This window comes from Citrus clementina, unplaced genomic scaffold (genome assembly GCF_000493195.1).
Source record: "Citrus clementina cultivar Clemenules unplaced genomic scaffold, Citrus_clementina_v1.0 scaffold_5, whole genome shotgun sequence".
Lineage (NCBI taxonomy): Eukaryota > Viridiplantae > Streptophyta > Magnoliopsida > Sapindales > Rutaceae > Citrus > Citrus x clementina.
The window spans coordinates 37,667,722-37,679,301 of NW_006262201.1; the positions used below are offsets into that span (position 1 = coordinate 37,667,722).

Here is an 11,580-nt window from a genome sequence, read left to right on the forward strand (position 1 = left end):
GTCCGAGTTTCCCTTGATATCTTTATGCTGCGAGTCTGTGACTTTCGTCTTCTTCTTTAGATCTTCACTTTAGGCTCTCAGAGTAATCGACAACCCATCCAAATCGGGGTCTTCTTCATGGTGAAAATTAAATTGATGGGATGCCCCCTCTATGTCATTTTTAAGTTGCATTATTAATTGCTTGTTTGATTATATATAATAATTAAAGTTTATTTTTTTTATCTCCTCCAGTATGGGTAGTCTTAAGAGGCCAACTATAATAGTTATTTATAATTTGATCTCCTCCAGTATGTTTGGGCCAAGTGTCAGTAAGTCAGTTAAAAATCTTTTCACCCTTTTTTATATTAAAAAAACACAGGCAAATGCTATGTTACAATTAATGTAAGATACATACTCAACAACAACCACACAAATTACGTAGGTCCATCATTTGTGTGGTTGTTGTTGAGTGTATATGTTACATTAATTGTAACGTAAGAATTCCCAAAAACACATGGTTTTTCTATCGATCAATGTCTCCCTCGCGGGTCCATATAGTTCGGGTTGTTTATGAGATATTTTATCTCTCTATTTAATCCACATTATATTAAGATTACAACTTACATATTTTCTAATAATAATAATCTACAGGTAGATCCGTCGATACAGAAAAGGCTAAAAAAATAAAATAAAGGTCCTTAGATACGTTGCATACACATATTTTACAAGCTGATGTCTAAGGCTCTAAGCATTTCATCTCCTTTATTTTTAACCATCTCTCCAGTACACCGACGAGTAACAACAGTCGCCAATGCCTTGCAACGAGTGACTACTACACACCACATTGAACCTTATCGGGCTCCAAGGCTGCACCACGATCGCGTTGGTTCGGCATTTCATTGAGCCAGTGACAATCTTCAAATGCGCATTGCTCATTCTTGACCTCCTCCACGTCAACTGGCCTTATAAACCTGGGTCCCCATGCAGGGGTCCCATCCTCAAATGAATTCTGAGTTAATCTCTTCAAATCCGAGCCGTCCAGTTTGATCTTGAATATCTCTCCATATGGCTGATATTGATGTGGGGTTGATATTGGCTCCGCCGATATGCCTCCATAGTCTGATGTAAACACTATACTCTTCCCATCCGGACTAAAATACGGGTGGTTAGCCCGCCCAGCCGACCCGCTTTGAATCAACTTCCTTAACCCGGTTCCATTCGGGTGGATCAAATACATCTCAAAGCTTCCCGAACCCGGGTTATACCGATCCGATGCAAACGCAATCCACTCCCCATCCGGTGACCAGTTACACATTGTATCGCTCCATGGACCCTCTGTTAATCGATGCAACCCGTATCCCTCTCCTCCCTCTGCATCCATTATATATAAATTCTTATAACCCGTCCGAGTCGAACGAAATACGATCCATTTACCATCGGGTGAAACCGAAGGAAACGCATTGTTCTTGCCATTGGTGGTCAACCTTCTAACGGCGCTAACTCCGTCAACATCATCAACGTTGATAGAGATTATATCGACCTCCGAGCTTTCACTAGCAAATTCGGGTCCGCCGCTGGTATACACCACCGCTTCACGAACTGGGTCCCATACGGTTGAGAAAGCGTTTTTAAAGTAAACCTGTCTCCGGTTCGAACCGTCCGAGTTCACCACATAAACACCCGGGAACTCGACGAACGCGATTCGGTCACCATTAGGCGAGAAAGACGGAAACGAACCGTCGAATCTAAACAGTGAGATGTCGGGCAGTGGACTTTTGATATTCTCGAGTAACAGTTGGGTGTTTCCATCTTCTCTTGTACTCCCACCTCTACACTTGTGGTACCCAACTCGGGATGAGTCAGGCGAGATGAACGGGTTCAGGTGGTGAGTTTTGGGCGACACGAAACGAGTCAACTCAATAAACTTGTTTTTGACCAGGTCAAATAGCTCAATATGGCGATAACTCGAGGTGGGTCTTCGAGTCGCCACTGCTATGAATTTATTATTACCTGGTGAAGTGGCTGGAGTGAACGCGTGGAGTCCAGGTGGTGTGACTCGTTGAATCGACACTGACTCGGTCGAAACCAGTCCAGTTTTGGGCAGAATCACTTTGTACACACTGATCCAGTCATCTTCTTCGCTTTTTCTGTGGAAAAACAGTGTTGACTCGTCGACCCAACACGGCCATCCGCCGTTTTCAACTATCTTGACCCGCTGAGTCCCATCCCGAGTCAGGAAAATATAAATATCAGTACTCAGCATCTCCACTTCGCCATCCCAGCCTTTATTTCCATATGAAGCCACAGCAGTGTACTTCCCAGAAGGAGAAACCGCAGGGCTGAAATCGGCAACTCCATATGGGGTCAGCCTCCGAGTCAAACCGGTCTTTAACTCGGTCGAGTAAACAGCAGCCCAACTCGTACGTGGCGTACCCGGGTTCTCATGAGTTGACACGTAGATTAAATACTCACCGCTCAGACTCGGCTTGTCTTTCATCGAAATTACACCACCGTTAACCTCGTTTAAATCCAGCAGAGGTACCTGCACACGGGTGGAAACTTCAGCTCCGTGCTGCTCGAGGGCAGTTCTCGATCTGGTGTTTCGCCGAGTATCGTAATAAACAGCATCGTAGTATATGTTGGATGTTCCGTTTCGTTCGGTGACGTAGATGAGCTGCAGAGGAGGTGGGTCCCGTGAGTCCTGAGGTCCCGGAGATTGAATGAGGGTTTGATTGCGCAGAAGAAAGGAGAGGAAGGAGGAAGACGGTGAGGGGAAGTGACCGTTGAAATTCACTGATTCACCATCAGTGATTTTAATCTCGTTTGCGGTCGTCGGCCGGTCCGAAATTGGGAGGGTATAAATGTCGAAGGCATAATCCGATCGGCCAAGTGTTGTGAAGATGATGCTGCTTCTGCTAGAAGAATCTTCGTCCGCCGTAGCACGGAAGACGGCTGAAAGCAAATAAAGAAGCGAACAGAAAATTGTTTGGAGTTTCATCGTTTGGTTTCTTTAGTTCAGTGACTGGAGCTTGTGGCTTGTGTCTCTGAGAGAAATTTGTTGGTTCTATTTTTTATGGGGGCGATTAGTTTAAAATTTGTGTTGTAAGAGATGACGTCGTCGGATGATTTTTTGGGTCATTGCTTAATAAATTTTTATTGGGCCACACGTGGCGACACTGAAATAAGTTCGAGAGTGTTTCGAGATATGCCTGTCAATTTTTATCCAAATCCCACATTGCGTTAACCAGAGGGAGGCTTGTCCTCGTCCTTTGACTTTTAATTTTTTAGTGGTACCATTGATATCCGGCTAATTTTTAAAAATCTCCCTTGAGATTTGAATTTGTTGCAAGTAGATGGTGAGAATTAATTTATTTGTAAAAAATCTCCTATTATCAGTTAATTTTAACATTGACCGTTAGTTGACCATGCAAAGACAATATTACCCTTAACAATAGTTTGTAAACGAAAATAGCTAAAAAAAAAACTAAAATTATTGGTGCAAAAAGCACAAACCCTATTTTTTGACAATTTTATTATTGTCAATTCTAAAAATTTACAATATCATAGGTAAAGATTATGACTATTTCATTTTTAAATTTTTAATTTTATCTTTCTTGTAGGAATTTTAAGGAAATATCAATAATTTAAAGAGGGTTTTTTAATTTTTTAATTTTAACTTTTTTATAGGAACTTTAAGAAAATATTAATAATTTAAAAAGGATAAAATAGCTAATAATTTTGATTTTTTTTTTAGTTATTTTTGTTTATAAACTATTGTTAAGGGTAATATTGTCTTTGCACGGTCAACTAACGGTCAATGTTAAACTTAACTGACGGTAGGGGGTTTTTTATAAATAAATCAATTCTGGCCATCTACTTGCAACAAGCCCAAACCTCAAGGGAGGTTTTTAAAAATTACCCATTGATATCCCTCTAAATATCTCTCAACACATCTTTTCTTTATTAACTTCATTAAAATATTTAAAAATATTATAAAATTCTTTTAACACCCTTTTAATGACAAAAATACTCTTAATTTAAATTTATTAGTATAGACCCCATTGTTTAATTTTTGATCCCTTTATTGTGGATAAAATTTAATTTTTGATCCCTTGTTTAATTTATTAGTATAAAATTATCTAATACTATCATTAACTAGCTAGATCAGTTGTTTCTTATGTGGTAACTTCAAACACCAAATCCTTAAAAGCACTTATATTAGTTTCGTATGGTGTTGCCAGGCCTTCTGCACACGGTTCATAATACTTGATCCAACCATTCGCAATAAGATGAATAGGTGAAGCTGGAAGCATGAACACCTGCAGAAAAAAGCCATAGAAAAATTAGTCCAATAATAAAGATGTTGCAGCATAATTTGAATTTCGAAAGTTTTACATATCTATGTGAAATGACTTCTATTAACAAATCTAATAGTAATGATTTTATGTGAAGAGCGTGATAATGAAACAAATTTAAGAGGAATGAATGATTTTATGTCAATGATAATAGCAATGATTCTATTAACAAATCCAATAGCAATAAGGAATTTTTAAGGGGAAAAATTATTTGATTTTGAGTGGGAGTTTAATTAGAAATTGTCTTATTATGTAATTTTAATAAAGATTAAAATTGTAAAATAATTAAAGGGGTGTTAAGAGGTATTTAGAAGGGTGTCAATAGTCCCACTCTTAATTTTTAATTGGCCTCGGGCTCACCTAGACACAGGACTACAGTTTGGTTGGCTAGAACATGAAGGAGCATCCAATGACAAAATTAATATATTAATTGATGATGATAAGAAAAATATGTCATAATTTGACATAGGTGTTATTTGAGATTTGACGGTAACATAGCCAATTTTGGTTTAATATTCGAGTAACAAAAAAGTCATGATCCTGTCCTTCTAGCCTTAAACTTAGCCATCATCCGCCCATCACTTGAGTAAAATATCCTTATGCAACCATCACGGATTCATGATGATATTGTTTGGTTATTAACAAGAATGAGCGAGTAATTGTGTAAAAAGCTTAAATATTATTGATTCATTTGTGCAAATTTATACACATCTAGAGAGCAAATAAAAAGAAATAAGTAAGGTGATCCTAAATTAAAGGAATTTGATAATAGAAAATAGTAAGGCTTGATAGAGAGTTGATTGATGCTATGATGAAGATGATTGCTCTCAATCAATGATTTTAGTAGAAGTGGATGAGATTCTTTCCTAATATGCCCTCGTAAGATGGAGGTTCCACTGGAGATGCCAATCTTGGACCGCAGCATAGAGGCGTTGCTTTCTTTGATAGTGGTTTTATGAGTTCAACAAGTTGATCATAAAGTAGATGCATGGGAAATTCGAAAAGCACCCGCTTGCTATTTTATCTCAAACAAAGTGGTAGTTAAGAGCTGGGTGCTTCGTGTGTGAGTGAAAGACTGGGTTGGCACAAAGATAAGTGACACCAAGGTTGTCGCACGCACTTCACCATAAGGGTTGAGGTAAGAGATGCAAAATTCAAACATCGAGTTTAAAATCCAGGCAGTTTCAACAATGGCAAAGGCAATGGCATGATACTTAGCTTCATATACAGACGGACAATGGAGCATTGCTTCCTGGAACACCAAGAGATAGGATTTGAGCCAAGCAGCATGACAAAAGCCAGGATTGAGATAAGGTCGTCTCTATTCCCAGCCCAGTCAGCATATGAGAAAACTGTAAGATAAAAAGACTGACGATATTTCGGAAAGATTTTAATTAACTTTTCTCTTGATTTTTCTCTTAATTAATAATTTAATATTAATAAATTAAACTAATATCTATGGGCTTGATTTTAATTTGCAAGCCCATCTCTTTCAATTTGAATTTAAAAATCTAGAGTGTCATAATTTAAGTATAATTATGTATTATGGACTTCACTATAAATTAGTGGGGGTTTGAGAAAAATTTATTAGAAATTTTAAACAAACTAAATTAATTATTAATTTTTTTTTTTTTTTACCAGTGGTGACTTAAATAATTAAGTCCCCACTGTCCTATGGTAAATCCAAATCCGCCCCTTAAGAAGACGGTTGCTCTTAATCAATGATTTGATAGAGGTGGATGAGATTCTTTCATAACAATTATCATTTGGCCACCTTTACCTCAGCTACAACATTATTGACGTCTATAGTGGAAAGATTATTGATCCCCTGATTGTTGATCAATTGATCATCGTTCAGCTTATCCTGTACCATCCGGTCGATCACAATTTCTCTGTGATTAGTGAAAATTTGTTACTATATAAGCACTTCTCTGGCCTAAGGGCATTTTCCGGTGATTCCAAATCGTCGCCTTGAAACCCATCGGTTTCTGCACCACATGCCTCCACCTCACACTCTCTGTCCAAATTCTTTGCACGTGTGACTATGCGATATATTTGGACCGTGCCATTCTCCTAATTGGGTTCTTGATTATACTTGGATACCCATACAATCTTTCGACCTACATTCAACGTTGGATTTGATCCATCCGAAATTTTTGTCACGCCACCATACCAATTTCAGCCTCCTTTGAACATTTTATTTTTGTTTAACTTGTATCACCGATCCGCTTTCAATTTTTGGGAAACGATTGTAGAAATGAATGAATTAAATGGTAACATCATTGAATTTGGAACTGCTGACCTCGCAATTAACTATGGAATAATGCTAATAATAACAACAACAAAGTACACTTGGTTTTATTGCACTTAAAATCTTCTAACCTTTCAGAACTATGAGAATTAGAAACCATAATTTACCATTCAGTGAGCAGAACAATTGAGAAAAATTAAAAATTTCATTAATAATACATCTCTCGCTTACAATATGAGCATTATTTTTATTCATATTCTGTCACTGGTTATATGGCTGATTAATAAGTACACATCCAGATAAACACACCGCTCCGCGCCGCCCCCTTCCCCCACAAGTCACTAATGACTTAATAACCATTTTCTTTACTACTCGTGTATGTGGAGGGGTTTGAATTTCCATATGCAACGACAGTCCACTCACGTAATTATGGAGATGGTAATTAATAATTGTATCAGCTTATTAATGGAGATGGGTAATTAATAATTTTATCAGCTGATTGCCTCTATAGCATTTTCTTTTTAACATTTGACAGCCAGCGGCAACTTCAAGTGGATGGGTCGTTTGCTGTGACACTAAAAACAGACACTGAATATGGAAACTTAGTGGCCAAGACAAAGACTCGGTCAATGAAAAATATATAGCCATCTGCTTCACTTGTCCCTCGTCCTCTCACTTTCTCAAAAGCAGAAACAACAACACCAAGTTTTCCTAATTGCTGATCATTTCGCTAGTCTGCTTCTTGCGATGAGTTTCTTGAGACCGTCTGCATTGCATCAGTTTCTGATCACATGCCTTTCAGTTAGATGGATGCCATGCGAGAGCTGGGCCTTTCTCCGATGGCCGGGTCTCGATGGCTCCTTGAAAATACTAATTGGGTTGCTTTTGTGGTCAACGTTTTCTGAGATTCGCTTCATACCCTCTTCTTCAATGTACCCAACTCTTCGTATTGGTGATCGAATCATTGTCGAAAAGGTCAGCATTCCTCTGAATCATTTTGTTCTTTAATTCTGTTCTTTAATTATTTTAGGTGGAGTGATTTTCTGACTGTTATCTTTAAAACGCTAGTAATTGACTTCATTTCTGTTTCGGTTGGCGTTTAGTTCGACAATTTTGCTTCAAATACTGCCTAATTGGCATTAGTGTGTCCACTATTTTCTTGCAAACTTGTTATCCGATTCTTGATAACTTATAGTTTGTATGACTTCCCGATCTTTTTTGGAGAAGAAAATGTATTCTCATCCTTATGATTGTCGTGGTCCAGGAATATTTGTCATTTGGTTTAGTCATTTTTTATCTTCCCTGAACATGTTCACATATAATAAGGATGCTGCATTTTCACTTTTTTTTTCTTTTCTTTTACGCTTATAGAGTGGAGACCTCTCGATAGTTCTTCTTATAAACTTTCTGAAATTCAGAAAGGCATGCTACGAATTTTAATTTTTGACTCGCAGCTAAATCTATTCTTCTACACAGTTTGTGGTTTGCCATTCTTTGCGTAGTAGGAGCTTGTTTTGGTTGGCCTTAATAGCTAGTGACTGAGGTTTCAATTCTAGTACTCTTGATTAGAAAGATTCAACTTAGAGATGTTATACTCAGGGGTAGATTTCCTCTATAGTGCTGCTTCTTGCAAGTACCCAAAGCTTCCTAGTGGATGGACTTGATAAGTAAGCATTGTTACTCGTTGCTCTCATACATCCTAAGTAGCGGTGCATGTCTGATTTGATTTTCTTTCCTAAGAGGAAATTCCAATCTAATATAGCCAATTCAGCTTTTGAATCTTGGAAGTTTCCCTATCCACAAGGGGAAGCAATATCTCTCGTTCATGAGCTGTTGCTAGCAGTTCAGTTCTGCAGATAAAACGAGTCTTCCTATGGACTGCCTTTTTTATTTTATTTCATCATATCCCCAAAGAATACAAAATATATATTTCACTTTTCCATCTCTCTGAGTAGTGAGTTTGCTTTAGATGTCGTAAAATTTAATTCTTGGCACAGTTGTTGCAAGACATGGCAAAAACAGCAGTCACACTCAACTTTAGACTAGCAAAGCAAGAGCATTTTGTGTAAGCTCCTTATAATTTAGAGAGTGTGTACGGTCGTTCTATCATTAAGTGACTGGCCAGGAAGTAGTGGTTTCCCTTGAAGAGAATACAGAAAGTGGTTATGATCTTCGCATTTACATTCCTGGTTAGCGGTTTTTGACAATTAATTATCTGATCCATTGGATGTGTTTTCAAGTTTTGATGAGCATCGTGATTGTATTTCTATGTCAAAATTCGACTGCATCTGTAGGTTGAGTTCTTTCTTTTGTTTGGTGTCATATCTATTGAAACCTGTCCTGAATGCGACGAGCTTTTGTCACACAGCATTATAGTTTTTGTGAGAATAAGGGTTGCCATGGATTTCTTTTGAGGAAACCATTTGTGATTGTTTTGAGTATTCATGTCAAGTGTGCATGTCAGTAACTAAAAACAACTCTGAAGGGCCAACAACATTTGATTATCACTTGCTTCTGTTCTTCTGCAAAATGCTGAAAAGATGATCTGGTTTTATAGATGTTCAACTGCAGAGTCGATGGATTTTATTTTATTTTAGTGTTTGTTTTTTAAACAACACGGGCGTTTTCAATCTAAGATTCTGTCTAGATTTACTGTCATCGTTTCTTTTTCTGTTGGTAAAATCTTCCTTTCTAGTTTTGATTAACACAATGTTTATAACTTCTTCAGGCCTCCTATTACTTCAGAAATCCTTCTATACATGATATCGTAACATTTCGAGCTCCATTTCAGGTTTGCTGATGCAGTATAGAATTTTCCTAAATGTTCATACTTAATGGTTAGTCCGACTACTAAAGTACTATTATCTTATTTTTCTTTTTATAGTACCCTGGGTTAGGGGAAGAAGACGTTTTCATTAAAAGAATCGTTGCAAAAGCTGGAGACTTGGTTCAGGTTACAACTATTTCTTTCACCCCTTCATTAACTGATATGGGAATAAAATTTTGAATTTCAGACATTCCATTAAGTTGATTCCTGTTTGATCAAATTGAGTTATTTTACTATCACTTAAACTTCATAATTATTTCCTGGCTATGCACTTCAAATTTGAAAACAAACAAAGCGTGTTCCAATTACTATAGTTAACTTCATTATTATTTCCCGGCTACACACTTCAATTTGAAAACAAATAAAGCCTGTTCCAATTACTATAGTTTTCTGCCCCATCAGGTAGCTACATTCATGCTGAGGCTTTTCATTACAGGTTCGTGATGGATCGCTCTATGTCAATGGAATTGCTCAGAATGAAGATTTCATAGCAGAGCATCCAAAATACACATCTGACTTAACTGTATGTTACCCAATCTGTTATGTTCTTGTGTTTCTATTTCACTGTGCTACTTTTCAGCACTTGGCTATGCCAGCAGACCTTCTCTTGAGCTGCTTAAAGTAACTGCAAAATGGCAATAACTTGAACCTTCTCACTGCATGAGGTTAAAAAACAAAAATAGCATGAAGTAGCCCAGTGGACTCCATGCTGTTGACATCTGTGGGCTTCATGATTCCCAATTGCTAGCATTTGGGTTTATCATGTGCCTCAGATGGTATACCAATTTGCTTGGTCTGCCCATTCTTTATTTTTCTTATCTCAGAGGGCTGTGAACCATGCTTATTCTATCTTCTTTCTGATTTGCAGTATGTGCCTGTAGGCTATGTTTATGTGTTGGGGGACAACCGCAATAACAGCTTTGACTCCCATGTTTGGTAGTATTCTCTAGCTTTCCTCATTTTTTGGATTTACTTTTTACTTTTGTATTTTCTTGAGATCAATCCTTAGGAGTAACATTTTTTAGTTTACCTGTATATCTCTTTTAATTTATCAAAATTTTAAAGTAGTGTCCTTTCCTAAGGGAGTTTCGCAGAATATAACAATGTGCTTCATTTCTTTCTTTTCTCATCTTAGCTTAGAATCCGTAGGTGCTTTATACTTTCAAAATTTTCAATATATTTTCCCTCTTTCATGCCCCCTTTCTTATTTTTCAAATGTTGATTGATAATATTAATAGGGGACCTCTGCCGGTAAAAAATATTGCTGGAAGATACCTTACACGCTGCTACAGACCATCAGACAGCTGACCCCAAAAGGAACAGGATGAGATAGTGACTGATCAAATTCCTTCCCATATTGGTTATATATTCATACAGCAGGTTATCAGGATGGGATGGTGCTGCTAATTCATGGTTCTAACACGCTTCTCTGTAACGATTCATGTGCTCCTTGTTTGCTCCTTGTTTTATATGTTTACATAGAGAATGGTATTACAATTGAATGTGCTGTAAATAGATTTCCACGAACAGCTGAGATATGTCTAGTTTTGCGTCCATTTCCCCAAAAAGGACTCAACCATGAATTTTTTTTTTTCTTTTGTGATATGACAATAAGCAGCCTGTATGACTTTATCTTTAGGCATAATACTTTATGGAAATTGCTTTCAGTTAGACTTAAATTCATTGCACTTGTTCAAATTGTTGAGAGAGATTTTTCTGTAAACCCAAGCCCAAAATTTGTGCATACAAGCATGAAGTATCTGCATGAACTGATAAATAGGTGAGTGGAGTGGAGGGGAGTGGAGTTGGCTTGTGGGTTTGGCATTGATTGCTGACAAATGGCAAGCTTGGCAAATGGAAATAACTCATTAAGTGTTCCAATATCTTTGAAGATTCATAGTGGTGTCATCTCAATGAATTTTCAGTTGGGTACAAAAGTTTGGCCTAAACTTTTTAGAAGGTAAGCTTGCAGTTGTATTGGATCCTACTTTTTTCCGGTAAGAAACTCCAATTGGATTTCCATTCACCCAATGGCCAGAAAGCAACCTCTCCACTTTTGGGAAATTATTTATTGAGTCAAGGTTGGCATCCCCGAATATGAAAGGCAGGAGGTGTGTGGAAGGCGCGCTTAAGGACTTAATTATAAATAAATAAAAGAGAGCAATAAA

The 11,580-nt window shown here is 37.4% G+C and overlaps 2 protein-coding genes across 3 annotated transcripts; one reads left to right on the top strand and one right to left on the bottom strand.

The window, feature by feature from the left end:
• Nucleotides 1-566: 566 nt before the first annotated feature.
• Nucleotides 567-3,130, bottom strand: LOC18041779. The gene has a single exon (XM_006434196.2). It carries the CDS (start codon nt 2,975-2,977, stop codon nt 812-814), a length of 2,166 nt encoding a protein of 721 aa, XP_006434259.1. The 5' UTR covers nt 2,978-3,130; the 3' UTR covers nt 567-811.
• A 3,982-nt stretch (nt 3,131-7,112) lies between these two features.
• Nucleotides 7,113-11,076, top strand: LOC18041577 (thylakoidal processing peptidase 1, chloroplastic). 2 transcript variants are annotated; one of them, XM_006434197.2, is made up of 6 exons: nt 7,119-7,560; nt 9,314-9,376; nt 9,470-9,538; nt 9,849-9,935; nt 10,281-10,348; nt 10,651-11,073. In XM_006434197.2, exons 1-6 carry the CDS (start codon nt 7,333-7,335, stop codon nt 10,718-10,720), a joined length of 585 nt encoding a protein of 194 aa, XP_006434260.1. In that variant the 5' UTR covers nt 7,119-7,332; the 3' UTR covers nt 10,721-11,073. The 2 variants fall into 2 exon arrangements, with proteins under 2 accessions (XP_024040112.1, XP_006434260.1); XM_024184344.1 differs by lacking the exon at nt 10,281-10,348 and having other exon boundaries at nt 7,113-7,560; nt 10,651-11,076.
• Nucleotides 11,077-11,580: the final 504 nt, after the last annotated feature.

Coding starts and splice junctions, on each gene's coding strand:
- LOC18041779 (XM_006434196.2), bottom strand. CDS start 2,977: ATGAAACTCCAAACAATTTTCTGTTCGCTTCTTTATTTGCTTTCAGCC.
- LOC18041577 (XM_006434197.2), top strand. CDS start 7,333: ATGAGTTTCTTGAGACCGTCTGCATTGCATCAGTTTCTGATCACATGC. Junction 7,561..9,313: donor ATCGAATCATTGTCGAAAAG/GTCAGCATTCCT, acceptor TAACTTCTTCAG/GCCTCCTATTACTTCAGAAA. Junction 9,539..9,848: donor AAGCTGGAGACTTGGTTCAG/GTTACAACTATT, acceptor TTTTCATTACAG/GTTCGTGATGGATCGCTCTA.